At 45.8% G+C, this 14,959-nt stretch overlaps 1 protein-coding gene across 2 annotated transcripts in view; it reads left to right on the top strand.

Annotated features, from left to right (window-relative positions):
- The window catches only part of CRTC2 (CREB regulated transcription coactivator 2), a 34,915-nt gene that overhangs the window by 856 nt on the left and 19,100 nt on the right, over positions 1-14,959 (top strand). For both annotated transcript variants that reach the window (XM_089483821.1, XM_089483820.1), the window contains exons 2-4: positions 11,794-11,895; positions 13,522-13,640; positions 13,879-13,938. In XM_089483821.1, the coding sequence (XP_089339947.1) occupies positions 11,794-11,895; positions 13,522-13,640; positions 13,879-13,938 (281 nt within the window). The remainder of the gene's footprint in view (positions 1-11,793; positions 11,896-13,521; positions 13,641-13,878; positions 13,939-14,959) is intronic.

Raw genomic sequence — 14,959 nt, 5'->3', positions numbered from 1 at the left:
TCTGGGAAGGGCCCTTCAGCCTGGGTCGGTGGCCCCCAAACCAGCAAGGGGGAACTAATCAAACTCTTTCAGGGTCCTCATTATCTAGTGGTCCCCACCCCAAACTGCCCTTTAAAAGAGATATTGGACCCCAGCTCCCAGAAGCCTCAATGGTGGGGGATTCTGGGAGCTGGAGTCCAGAATTTCCCTTTAAAGGACACAGTTTTTGGGGGGACCACTAAGCCAGATAATGAGGACCCTGAAAGCGTTAAGGAGTTATATATTCATCAAGTCCTTTCTGATTGACGGCGAATCCTGAGGTCCAAAACACACTGCAGATGTAATCCAGTTTGAGACCGCTTTAACTGCCCTGGTTTAATGCTAGGCTCCTAGGGAATCCTGGGAATTGTAGTTTATTGTGGCACCGGAGCTCTCTCTGACAGGGAAGGCTCCATAGCTCACAAAACTACAGTTCCCAGAATTCCCTAGCATTGAGCCAGGGTGGTTAAAGTGGTCTCAAACTGGATTATGTCTGCAGTGTGTCAGGAAACCAGAAGAAGATTAAGAGCGGCAAGGCCATGAAAGAACTAGATAAGAACCTAAAGAGTAAAGATATACAGTCAGAGTCACGCGTTTGTATTCCCCATCACTATGCATGGAGCCGGGCAGTGAAGAAAGCGGATAGGAAGAGAATCCATTCACTGGGGATGATGTGGGGCTGGAGAAAGTGCTGAGCATCCCGTGAGCAGCCAAGAAGACAAGCAAAAGGGGCCTTGAACAGATCAAGCCTGGACTCTCCCTGGAAGCCAAAGTGACTACATTGAGGCTGTCGTACTCTGGGCACGTCGTGAGAAGGAATGAATCACCGGAAAAGACAGTCACACTGGGAAAGGAAGAAGGTAGAAGAAAGAGAAGAAGATCCCATGCCGGATGGATGGATTCAATCAGGCCTGAATTTGCAGGACCTGAGCAGAGCACTGGAGGACAAGGGGTCTTGGAAGCGTCTCATCCCTAAGTCAGGGCCGACTCGAGGGTGGTTAACACAGCCTTAGCGCAAGGGGAGTTGGGGGGCTGGTGGGTGTCTGTGGGTTGGGGAGATCAACTGAGATATGGGCAAAGATTGTATGTTCAATACAATTGTATTGTATGTACATACAAAATGATTGTATGTACAGCGCTGTGTACATTTACAGCGCTTTATAATTAAAGGTTAATAATAATAATAATAATAATAATAATAAAGATGGAGGCTTCTGTTGGAGTGTTGTCAGGGTTCGAATCCCCACTCGTCCATGAAACCGACTGGGTGATGCTCTCTCAGCCTCAGAGGATGGCAATGGCAAACCCCCTCCGAAGCAACCTGCCAAGAAAACCCAGTCACAGGTTCGCCTTGGGGTCTCCATAAGTGAGGAAAGGACTTGAAGGCACACAACAATGATAGAGTTTAAGGGGAGAAGGTGGGTGTAAACTTGGATTGGACAAATTCATTCATCCAGATGCTGGATTGCAGCTCCCAGCATTCCTCCCTTTGTTGTCTGGGTTGGCCAGGAAATTTACCGGTTGACACTTTCTCAGCCTCAGGATGGCAATGGCAAATCCCCTCTGAAGAGACTTGCCCAGAAAACCACATGATAGGTTTGCTGTAAGTGGGGAAAGGACTTGAAGGCACATGACAGCAACAGAACTTAAGTGGAGAAGGTGGGTTTAAACCAGGACTGGGACAAATTCATTCTTCCAGATGATGGATTGCAGCTCTCAGCATTCCTCCTTCTGTTGTTTGGGTCGGCCAGGTCTGATGGGAATTGCAGTCCCATCAGCCACCGTTTCCCCAACTCAGGGCTAAGGATGTCAGCCAGGGCAGCGAGAAAGACTCAAGTGATGGGGGCAAATGCTGGTCAGTGGGAAAGGGACTTAACAGGGATGGGGGTGGAATATAGTAGCAGTGTGGGGCTGCCTTGGGGTGGAGTGTATTCCTGGAGGAATAGTTGGTTTTAAGTGTAAGCGTTTAAACTGGAGGTGGATAGGTTGCTAGGTTGGGGTGTTTTGGGGATGAATGGGATACATAGAATCATAGAGTTGGAAGAGACCCCAAGGGCCATCCAGTCCAACCCCAATCTGCCATGCAGGAAATCTAAATTAAAGCATCCCCATTGACAGATGGCCATCCAGCCTCAAGGGTGTCACTGGAGAAGGAGTCTGTGGCTGTTAGCGAGGAAGAGCCCCAGCAAAGAGAGTGGTTTTAACACTTTTAAGGGACAAGACACAATGTAGTCGTGTGGGCTACTGGGTTTGGTTTGAAATTGGGCTTTTTAGTATAGGAAGAGATTGGGGGCAGGCGGTTCTGGAAAAGTTACTGGAAAAGGTCAGGAAAGTCTCTGGGCTTAATATGTGGATGGCCCATAGGTGTATTCATCATGGCCAGTGATCAGTAAAAAGGGAGTAATGCAGAACAGATAAAACACAACACATCACACAATACAGGAGATGGTGGGACAAGGCTGAATGGGTAAGGAGACTATTTTGTGGGAAGGGCTGACTCTGGGATTGAGGAAGGGTGGCTTTAGACCCACGATTCCCAAAATTTGGTCCTTTGTTTTGGACCTCAACGCCCAGAAGCCCCAGCGAGCTTGGCCTACAGTCAAGAATTCTGGGAGCTGGAGTCCAAAACATCTGAAGGACCAAAGTTTGGGAACCACTGCTTTACACTTAAGATATGTGGGGTGTAATTCAGTGATGTTACCGGGAATTTTATTTTGAGATAATGGGGTTTCGGTGAAGAAGGGTGCTGTGGGAGATGGTTTAAGGAACAGTACCAGGGGAGGAGGAAGAGAACAGTGTACATCTTAGGATGCAAATGGGGTTCTGAGGCACGGGCTGAGCAAGGAGGGCCTTAGAGATAGTTTGACACTGAATGAGGTCATGTGAGTCTTATCTAGTTAGTGGGTGCGTCTTTTCGGGGCCTTTAGACCCGATGAGGTAGTGGAAAGGAACCATTGTTTAAAAATCCTTTTCTTGGTGAGCGTTCTGAGGTTGATAATAGATCCGAGGAGAACATTTGTAGGATGGACATTTCAGGGCAAGGGAGTGGAAGAGGTGGACTATAGTACTGGGATTAGGAAAGATATGGTTAGGAATGGAAGAGGAGGAGGAGGATAGGCACCACTATAGAGATCTGTCCCTGGCTTTCTGCTCCATCAAATGCATCTGTAGAAGTAGACTTAAAGTCTACAAAAGCTCATGCTGCCAACTTCTTTCTTTCAGTTAGTCTCAAAGGTGCTACAAGATCGCTCTATGTACTGATTCTACAGACTGACATGGCTATATCTTGGGATATAAAGCGTATGTAGAGATGTCCGCTGGGCACAGCTACTGGTAGAGGGAAGAGGATGCCAGATCAAACCAGTGTGGAAACAGCAAGCCACAAGCCATGTGTCTTGAAAGCAGACTTTATTTCAGTGGCTGTGTTTCGTGCTGCCAGCTTTGATCTTTTTACAACTAAGTGTACTTTCTTGCTTGAGGTACAGCCAACTTTAATAGGATTGTTGTTGCCCGCTGCTCACTTCCCTCATCCTTGTTGGGGCTTGGAGGCCTTCTCTTTCTTTGGCCCAAGTGACATTTGCTGACATCTGCTCGCTTGGGTCGTGCCCGCCTTGCTTTTCCCTTTGCCAGTTCTCTCGTCCGTGGTAATATTTGCGTTTCAAGCGTTCTGAAATGTGGTGACCATCTGGAAATGTGAGTTGACTAGTAAATGTTATTATTTCAACAATTGGCATTAGGGAAGAAAAGTCTGTTTTGGAAGAGGCAGGGAGAACAGGCTGATAAAAATGTTCTCCGCTCTCTGGCTTCCGATAGTCTCTTGTGTCTCTTGAGCGAGGAACAGTGTTGGGCAGACACCCGCACCCCCCCTTTCTTTCCTCTAGCAGATCTGGCCAGTTTTGGGCCAATCTCCCACGGGAAAGTGGAGAAGGCTTGTTCCCTGGAGATGGTTAAAATTAGATGGCGCAAAAGCTGAGAAAATGTACAAGTGGTTGGGCAGAGGTGATCAAATGGGACGCTGGTGCCCCAGAGAGTCGAGTTGGCATTGAAGATGGCTTTGCCAGGATCTGATCCAGTGTCTACATTTCTTTTTCCAGCATCCGTCAAACCTAAAGCAGAAGCTGGAGGCAGGAGACTTCAGCCCAGGAGGCAGGAAACATTCTTCTGTTGGCCGGCCCAGGGCAAATCCTCAATATTTGCTCCATAATTGCCCAATCTGGAGCCTTCATATTGCCTTCTAGTACCAGGACCTGCATGCCTCTTCTTGCCTAAAGCACACTGGAAGTTGAATACACAAATGCTTGAGAATGTTCCTTGACCCATCATGTTTTAGAGTAGTGTTGCGTAAAGTTGTGGTTCACAGACTGGTGTTGGTCTCTGAGCCATTGACTGACGGTCCCTGACTAGTTTCCAGGAAAGAAAGAAACAATTGGGGCCAGTAGACACAAATATGGTATCAATCCCTGGCATCTTGGGGAGTAACATTCCTGGTTCCATACCTCAGATATCTTGACATGGACTGTCTTAGATCATCTTCCACAAGGTGATGGTGAAGGTAGAAAATAAATTGTACCTCCATCATGTCCCTGACTAACCATCCAGAAGAGATTCCTTATCTGGGAATGGGAACTAGACCTCTTGAAAGGCTACGTCCCTTGAGTACAAAATTGCTGGTCATCCATCTGAACCCTACTTTGCTACACTGGGCACCCACCTGAACATTGCTGTCTTTATGCTGCACCTAGTTATCTTACCCCATTTTTGAAAAATGAATTTCAATTGATATTGCTTGAGGACATGGGCAAGATTCTTAGAGCTGTCTGACCTGTCATAGACACGCTTGATCCTTCATGGCTTGCTGAGTTGGCTTAGATGAAGGGATACAGGGAATGATTGGTGCAGCCTTCCATAAAGCAGTGGTCCTTGTGGCTTTGGTGCATTTGTTCCTGAAGAAGGCTGCCTCTGGAGGTGTCTGATGACAATTGTTGTTAAGACCACCACCCCACTCCTTTGGCAGGAGATGATGGGGAAAGTTGTGGTTGCTTAGCTATGGAAACTCTTGGAAGAAACCAATTCTCTTGACCCATTTCATTTCCATTTCATCTCATAGGGAATCATTGCTTGCCCAGATGGCTGGCCTTCTTTGACAGAGACAGAGAAAGTCGTAGACTCCTAGAGTTGGACAAGACCCCAAGGGCCATCCATTTACACCACATTCTGCCATGCAGGTAGATAGTGTCAAAGTTATCCCTGTGACAGATGGACACCCAGCCTTTGCTTGAAATACTCCAAATAAGGACACTCCACCACACTCTGAGGCAGCATATTCCACTATTGAACAGCTCTCACAGTCAGGAAGTTCTTCCTAATGTTTAAATGGAATCTCTTTTCCTGTAGCTTCCATCCATTGCTCTGTGTTCTAATCTCTGGAGCAGCAGAAAACAAGTTTTCCCCATCCTCAATATGGCATCCCTTCAGATATGTAAACACAGCTATGTCACCTCTTAACCTTCTCTTCTCCAGGCTACACATAATCCAGCTCCATAAACTGTTCCTCATAGAGTTTGGGGGACTTACAGACCCTTCACCATTTTGGTTGCCCTCCTCTGGACACGCTCCAGCTTCTCAACATCTTTCTTGAATTGTGGTGCCCAGAACTGGACACAGTATTCCATGTGAGGTCTAACCAAAGCAGAATAGAGTGGCCCTATTACTTCCATCGATCTAGAAGTGTAACCCTCTTGTGCCAAAGCTTTTGCTATTGTTGGCCTCTTTACCTGCTTTTGTGCAGTTGCTGTGGATATACTGTTAGGCAGTATTTCTGCTGGTTCTTGTGATACTTGCTCCTCCACAATAACATTGGTTGACCATGAGCAGTTTTGCTCATGACCTTTGGCAGGACAGTGTGAGTGCCACTGTTTTGGCCTAATGTTATGAAGCCAATAGTCACGGTTATTAGGAGTTGGGGGTACGGTGTCACCAGTACATCGATGGCATTCAGTTCTAGTTCTCTTGTCACATCTGGGTTAGGAAAGGTAGCAAATTAGCTGAAGTAACACTTAGACGGTGAAGCTTGTTTCATGAGAGCTGATAAAGTGGACAAGTTCTGGGAGGACCAAGGCTTTTGTGGGTGGCTGGTTATCAGGTTCAGCATTTGGGAACTTTGGCTCTCCTCGGTGGGGCAGAACTCCTTGAAGAGACAGTGAGGAGGAACTCACTGTTCCTTCAAGGGACAGTGAAGGAACGTATCATTGTCCATTGAGGCTCAGGTTACTTCCAGCGCAAGAAGGACCTGTTCCCAGCTGGCGTTAGCACATCAACTGCGGCTTTCTTCAACACCGATCGCTTGCGCAATGTGATTCATTCTGGGACCCCCCACACACATCTGAATCAGCATGATGCCGCTTCATGTGGGGCTTCTCTTGAAGCTGGGGGCTCATCTAAGCTGTGTTTTGAGACTCCCCCTAAAGATTTGCTTGCTAGATGGGCTTTCTGGATTTTATACTTTTTAACTGCTCTGTTCTGTTTCGAGGTTATGGCTGTTTTCTTGTCGAATGCCGGGTAGACACTGTGTTATGATGAGCGGACAAGAAATTAGGCTTAATAAATAGACCCCAGCATTTGACGGCAGGATTCCTAGATTTAATGAGGCTGCCAGGGTTGGCTTGATTTAACTCAAATTGATTTGAATTTCTTCTCTGAAAGGACTCAGTTTTAATGATTTCGGTCACAGTTTGAATTACTAGTGGGGAAGATTCTATTTAATCATCATTTTTTAGTAGAAGCGTATTATTAATGTATCATAATCCTGATATATATCGAGAGACGCAGATTTTCTTATACAGTAGTTAAACAGAAACGAGTTATGTTGAATTGTTTTCAGATTAATTTTCAGTTCATCAAAAATTGGGATCGTTTGCGTTTATATCCAGATTCTGACTCCTTGTTCAGATCTACTTTATTCCCCCAAGTTCTTTATTCATTGACTGTGTCTGTCTTTGCGTTTAGAGAGAGAGAGGCAAAGCTGAGGAGGGAGAGCAAACTTGAACTTCATATGCACCACCTGCAGAATAGAACTGACCAGGTTATATCCCATTTTCTGTAAGCTACTATTAACATATTCATAGAATAGAATTAGAAATTGTACAGTTGGTATTCATGATGATATCTTTGACCTAGGCAGCTTTTTTGTTGTAAGAAAATTTTGGAATCTGATTGAAATGAAAGAACCCACACCCCTATTTTACATTTTTAAAAAGATATGTTTTTATCAACACTGGTGACAACTCCAAATTGTAGGAGAGATTCTTAGGAGTGAGGTACTATGTGGCATTCAGATATCTGGGAAGTATTTGCATGGATATTCCCTCCTGCCCATCCATACCCACACTCTTTTGAAAGTACTACTCATTGGTGGGTCCATGGGCTACTATTCTGTAATCTGTCCTTTTGGCTTCCCTTAGTGTGAATAGAAGAGTTATGATTGGGAAGGTGTAGCCTAAAAGTATAATCTATATTCCAGTCTTTCCAACCCAGAAGGTTTTGATGCCAGCTGCCGTCATTTCCAGCCATGGGGCACAATGGCTGTCAAGGTAATAGGAACCATGGGCTAGAAAATTTGGAAGCCACCAGCATTAGATGGTGATGGTGGCTACTTTAATTGTGAACTTGGAAGAGGATCTTTGAACAGAAGCATCAATTGTTCATCGAACTATAGAACCATGGAGTTGGAGGGGACCTCATGGGCCACCTAATCCACTCCCCTGCTACTTGCAAATATACAGCTAAAAGACTTCTGAAAGATGGCCATCCAACCTTTCTTTAAAGACCTATATTGATGGAGAGGCCTACTCTCCAAGCCAGTCTATTCCACTGATGAACCTTTCTTGCAGTCAAGAAGTTATTCCCAATGTTTAGGTTGAATCTCGTTTGAAACCATTGGTTTATGTTCTAGTCTCAGAAGTAGCGGAAGACAAGCTCACTCCATCTTCTCCATGAACTCCCTTCAGGTATTTACACGTGGCTGACATTGTTGTCCTCCTTTAAAACCCATCAGCGCTTGGGTGACCTCAGCAATCATGACATCCATCCCCTTTGCTTACTTTGGATTTTTTACCTGCCTAGAAACCCACATATCTTTGTGTTAAGGGAAGGGACAAAGGTTTTCATGCTCTTGGAATGCTGCCCTCAAGACAATGCCGTTCCCAAAAGTGGGATGTGGACTACTAGGAACTGCAAACCCGCTTCCAGTTTTCTCAACGTTGAGATATTTTCAGAACCACTTTTACTGCCTTGGCTCCATCCTACAAAATCCTGAGATCAGTAATTTTTGGGAGGTGTCCGCCTTTTAAAGATCTTGCACAACTACAAACCCCAGGATTTCATAGGATGGCCCTACAGCACTAAAAGGGGTGTCAAACTGTATTATTTCGGCAGTGCAGATGCACCGTTCTCAGACTGCTGCTTCTTCTTAGTGCCGCTATGGTAAGGCTCTGTCCCCATTTTCAAAGTAAGCAGCTGGTTGATTTTCAGCCTGACTGAAGGGGGCAACGGGTTGGTTGGGCTGCTAATTCTGCATCCCGAGGGGACAAGCCTGGGCGTTCCTGAACCAGTCCTTCCAGAAAGGTTTGTGGTATGCGCGATTCCTGAGATAGATAAACAAGGCAGAGATCAATCCTTGGGGCTCCAAAAGTCATCTGTCCTGTAAGAGGCTTCTCTGAAGCTGGAGGAAACTGGCAAAAAGCCAGAGAAAGAGCTCTAGTCACTTGCCTTTTGAGGCAGAGCTAAAGTCAGGAAGATCCCTGCTTTGGATTTTACCTCTGCCTTGATCTCATTGAAGTGGATTGGTGCAGAATTCAGAAGAAATCCCCCCCCCCCAGACTACAATTCCCAGACTCCCTGGCAGGCTGGTAACTGGCTGGCAATAGCTTCTGGGAGTTGTGGTCCAAAGCGTAGCTTTCCCAAGCTTTTGATTTGTGGTATGGCTGAAGTTTGCATTCAGGCAAGGTGAGAGAGGGACTTCAAGAGTAAAAGTACCAACTCTTAGTAAGCTAAGAGGGCCAACCTCTTTGTGGGGTGGGGTCTAGTGTTTCTCATTGGGAACATAGAAAGTTAGGGTTCTTCCATATACTATGGGTCCATCAAGCTTTGTATGGGTAATGCCAGGGGTGGGATGCTTGCGACCTTGCAGATGTTGTTGGACTGCGTGCCAACATAGCCAGTGGTGAGGAATGCTGGGAATTGCAGTTCAACCACATGCTTCCCATCCCTTGGTTTATCCTGATAGGCAGCAGCTCTATGATGTTTTAGGCAGATGTCTTTCATAGCCTGCCCTAGAAATGCCAGGGAGTGAGCTGGGGCCCTTTGGCATGCAGAGCAGATAATTTAGACAAAGAGCTGGAAGGGATCCCAAGGACTATCTACGCCAACCGTTTGTTATGCAAAAAAATATACTACTAATGCACTCCTGAAATATGGGCGCTCAACCTCGCTTTAAAGACCTTCAAGAAGGAGAGTCCACAACCTCCAAGGCAAGCTGTTCCACTGTCTAACTGCTTTTCCAGTAAAAAAAAAGGTTCTTCCTAATTTCTCTCTCTTACAATTTAAATTTGTTGGTCTATACTCTTGTCTGTGGAGTAATAGAAAACAAGCTTACCCTATCTTCTGTATGACATCCTTTCCCTTCAGATCCATAAATACTGTATTTTCATAAAGCTGAATTTACTCAGATCCCCCCAGCTTTTCTTATTAGGGCTTGGATTCCAGACCTGTGGCCATCTTATTCTTGATAGGAACATACCACTAAAGTATATTCCTGTATATTCCAGCTTGTCACTATCCTTGAATTGTGGTGCCCAGAACTGGATACAGTCTTCCAAGTTATCGAAACAGAAAAGAGTGGTGCTATGACTTCCCTTGATCTGGACCAGCGATTCCCAAACTTTGGTCCTCTAGGTGTTTTGAACCTCAACTCCCAGAAGTCCCAACCACTTTGGCCAGCAATCAGGAATGGTGGGAGCTGAAGTCCAAAACATCTGGGCGACCAAAGTTTGGGAACCACTGATCTGGACAGTATATTGATGCAGCCTAGAACTGAATTGGCTTTTAGGGCCACCACTTCACACTGTTGACTCATAGCTTGGGGGTCTACTGAGCTTGGAGGTCTACTTGGGGGTTGACTGAGACTCCCAAGATCCACAGCTCATCCTGACACCAGGAGTCCACTTCATGCTTTGTAAAGCCACTTTTTGGGTGGGGTGCCATCTTGTTTTAAAGGAGAATACCAGTCCTGAAGCTTTCTTTTTAGATGGGGAGAGACCAGCAGCTGAAAAGATGACTGAGGGCATTGCTTATGGGCGACTCTTGTTCTGTATACTAATTTCAGGTGTGGACAGCATGCCCATAGCCAAGGCCATGCTTCCAGTTGGAAGAGTGTGCTTCAGGAAAACTTGAATCTTGGCTTATCATCTCTTTTGAGTATCTTCCTTCATGTTCCCCCCAAAAAGCACTAGTAGAGGAGAATCAACTCTTGATTCTTCTGTTGCAGCCTGTGATTTAAGCTGTAGTTTTATCAGACTTGTCATTTATTCAAAGTCATGCAAATCTGGTGGGTGCACCGGGGCGTTGGCTCTTGGTTTGCATGAATTCTCCTGCTTCCTGCAAATTCAGAACTTTGTGGGTAAGAGAACGTGGAGAAATGCAGGAAGATGAGGGTGCGGAGGTCAGATGGACAGCATGATAAATAGAGGCTAATAGAGTGTGTGTGCGTGGGGCGGAGGGTTTATGTCCAGAATGGTCCCTTTTGTCTATTTTTTCCTTTATATATTTATATTTTGTTATATTTTTAGGCTGGATGGCCAACTGTCGGGGATACTTTGATTGAGAGTTCCTGCATGGCAGAGGGTTGGACTGGATGGCCCTTGTGGTCTTTTCCAACTCTATTATTCTATGAATTTCCATAGAGTAATAGTACATTCTCTCCTCCCCATCCTCCCCATCACAGACAACATTTCCAAGACAACATGATTGTAAAAGACTAACAAAAGCAACAGAGCCCCTAGTCCATATCCAAAGAAGCTCATCATGACAGCTTCCATTGTATCATATGGTTCAATGGTGGACCATGCCTATAGTTTGCATGTGATGTATATGTTATGAACGAGTGCCATGGAGTCCCAAGAGAGTCTTCAGTTATTTTGCCTCTATCAAGTTGATGTTTGAATGTCAACTCTAGCAGTGTGAGAATCCAAATTGCCCAACCAGTGATGAATGGATAGACCTTGTAAGTGCTTCTATGTCCTTGCTTCTTCTGTCCTTGCTGCATACAGCAAGGAAGATATGAGACCACTACACAGGATGTTTTCATTTGCTTTTAAGCTGCATTAGTAAAACCAGTGAAGAACTGCCACTGTTTTGTGGAATGGCAAGGCAGCATAAACTGGTGGAATGTGTTGCCTTCTCAGTTGTGTTCGCTTGAGTCTCTGTAGTAGGTTGGCGTCAGGGACAAACTGTGACTCAGGAAGCCCTTGGATTCGAGTCTCGCCTCTGCTATGAGCCTGCTAGAATGTATTAGGGCAACTACTGTTCTCCCAATCTCAACTCATAATGCTGTAGAGTGGATGATACCTGGCCTACCTTACAAGGTGGGTGGTTGTTGACTGAGATTGTAAATTGCAAATGGTTTGAAATGTTCTGAGAGGGTTGCATAAACCAGGTAAGATCTCTAGTGAGCAGGCTGTAAATGAATGCATGTTGTTGATTTCTCTCTCTCTGGTTCAGTTGCAGGCCCAGAAGCTGCGCTTGGCACATAGTCGTGGCCCATACTATGGCGGTTCCTTGCCCAATGTCAACCAGATTGGGAGTGGCGCCTCTGACTTTCAGGTAACTCTCCCACAGAGAAGATCTTTTTTCCTCAGCTTGGATTCTCGTTCCCTGATGGGCCACAGCAAACCCAAAGGGATAGTCAACCTGGCAGCCCTCTTAATATATGCAACTACAATTCCTATTGGTCCAGCCAGTATGGCTGGAGATGGTGGGCATTGTGATTCAGAATATCCAGAAGGTGCCAGATTGCTTCCTCCGGCAAAATGGAGCTGAATTTAGTTGGGCTTCCTGCTCCCACCACCTTGGAGCTTCTGCGCCTTTTACAGCTGGTTGACAAGTGGAGATCAAGGCAGGCTGGGCAAACTAACATGCTAAATTTCTCTCCAAAGCAGCTGTAATGGGCACAGGAGGTCTGTAATACTCCATGCATTTGTGTGTGTGTGTGTGTGTGTGTGTGTGTGTGAGAGAGAGAGAGAGAGAGAGAGAGAGAATTGGCTTTATGTTGTGTTACCCCCTTAGAAATGGGGGTTCAAGTCTTTCTGGCAGCCCTGCATGAGTATTTGCACGTCTTTCTCTCATGAAAAAGAGAGGTTGTGGGGAGTCCTCTTTCAATTTGGTTCAGGGCTGGGGGATAAATAGTTGAAATTCCAAAGAGTGAGCATTAAATTTTTATGTGCTAGCCTGGTTAGAGCAGCTGATAAACACCATAAACAGAAGAGAGTTTCAGTCTGTGTGGGAGCTGAGTATGGTTCCTTCCCATTCCCAAGTTCTCTGTCAGTGAAGGTTGAGCCTCCAAGTATTGGAAGGACACAAATAGTCACACACCGGTTTTTGTCCTGATGGTGGTAGTAATTTAATATTAATATTAATTTAATATTACATTATTTGCTTCAGATATGCAGCTGTAGCCCAACATTATAGGTATGTGTTTCTCCTATCCCCCAGTCTTCCAATGCTGAGAGTGCAGCTAGATAGGGGACAAGGAGAAAAAGGGGTGGCTTGATGGGAATAAAAAGACTTGTTAAAAAAGAACTTTGTCAGAGGTTGTGTAAACTACGATATTCCTGTGAATGAGTCCCAGAACAAATCAAGCTTATACTCTTACTAGAAGCCAGAAGAATCAACGTGAGGCTACCATACCTTGGACACAACCTGAGGTGACATGACACATCTGCTCAGTAGAGTGGAAGATTTTACTGAAATTACTCCAGTGTCTATGTATGTGCTGAACGCTGAACAGTGAAGAAAGCTGACAGGAAGGAAATCAACACATTTGAACTCTATAAGTCTGTGTTTTTCCATGCCGCCCCCTTCTTGCAGTGCTGACAATGCTAAAAATTTTCTAACCAGTCAATAGACAAGGACAAAAAGGGGGAATGGGTGGACCTAAAGACTTTGAAAAAAGAAGCTTCTTTGTCAGAGACATTGTTAGCTGAGATTTACTTGTATGATGCGTTGTTGCTGTTTCACAGTTTGCCAAATGTTACCAACTGGATTACTGGACCGTCAATGATTTGGAGTCTATCTAGCAACAGCAGCTCCTCCTCCTGCCCTCAGATTCAACACAATTAAATTAAAATCACATTTTAAAAACTCCTCCCTGCACTGTCCATGTTGGCTGGGGAACTCGAAGAGTGAAAGCACTGCTTCCTAATTCTGCTTCCTTCTTCTTTCTCTTTCCAGAGTCCCCTCCATTCGCCACTGGACTCCGTTCGTGGCACACGGCACCACAGCTTGGTGAAACAGGTGCAGCGGGATCCCCGGCGGATGATGTCGCCCCTCCGCCGCTACATGCGTCAGATATCCTTTGGTCCCATGCATCTCCTCTCCCCTCCTCCCCAATCCATCTATCTATTCATCCATCTACCCAGTAGGAGCTGTAGTTTGTCCCAGCTCTGAGGATTAAAGAGCATTAGCAAAAACCTGCTGCTTTGGGGCCATCTGCGGATCTGTGTTCTATCGGCAGTAAAATTCCCCTTTCTTTACTCCCCTCCCCAAAACAAGCTCTGAGCTACATCTTCCTTAACCCTCTCCTTACATTGACAGCTCCCCTTACAGCCCTGCGTATCTGTCGCCTCCTGCCGAACCCAGCTGGAGGAGGTAAAGTTCATTGTATATCAGAGGGGGAATAAAGTGATCCTTTCCCCAGCTCTTCCCACACTTTCCCCTTACTTCTTCTGTTCCAAACTAGGAGAGGAGATGATGGCCTATATTTTTACGCCATACCTCTGTTTCATCCTCTCAGATTCCCAGCTTAAATCTGGCTGTACCATAGCTGGGAAGCAGATGTTGTTAGTCTCTGATTCCCCTGATTTGTCATGGCTAGGGCTGGTGGGAGTTGCAGTCCAACCACACCTGGAGAACAATTTCTTTCCATCTCTTTCTAAATTATGAGACTAAGTTTGGGTCCCTTGGAAGCTGATTTTTGGAAAGTGTGTGTGTGTGTCACATGCAACTCCTCTCCTGCAGTCAGCATTAGTAAATTGTCTACAGCAGGATGCATGGCAAAGCTTGGGGAAATTTTGGATTGTCACACTTGGCACCCTTCAACCAGCATGGCCATCCATGGCTCTGCTTACTGGAGGATTCTGGGAGGTGTCCATTGCTCTGAGTAGAGCTGGCTCCTGGAAAGTGGTGGGCCTACTGGTGGTGAATATTTTATGCCAGCCGACATTTAAAAATTTGCCACTCTGTCTTGAGCTGCAGGGCACTGAGGGTGCCAAGTGCTACTGCTGTTCCTGGCCATGAACCACTTCACCACTCAAATGGCATCTTAGCCTTTCTCCAGGTGGCAACAGCTTAGGAGCAGTTTTCACCCACCCTTGTTAGTTTCCTTCAAAAGTATTCCAGTCAGTCCTTGTGATGTCAGCTTGACATTTCAGGGTCTCAGCCCTCCTTGTTCTCAGGTTGTTCAAGAGATCTTCCCTCAAACATTCTTCTCCTCCCACTGCAGTTGCCCAGTGGCACAGTCCCTGCTCCTATCCTTCGTTTTGCTGCTTTGGTAAAGCAGCCCTTTTGCCTAACACAGGAAGGGGCTTTCAAAACTGGTTTCCTCCCCTGATGTTGTCCTCTTGCAGCTCCTGTAGATTCTGGCAAGATTTCCAGGTGCAGGCATTTGAAC

Source organism: Sceloporus occidentalis, unplaced genomic scaffold (assembly GCF_023333645.1).
Source record: "Sceloporus occidentalis isolate IW3139 unplaced genomic scaffold, rSceOcc1.0.p SCAF_20, whole genome shotgun sequence".
Taxonomy (NCBI): Eukaryota; Metazoa; Chordata; class Lepidosauria; order Squamata; family Phrynosomatidae; genus Sceloporus; species Sceloporus occidentalis.
Note: the sequence above shows the minus strand (reverse complement) of the source record. Positions and strands in the feature narration are given on the sequence as shown.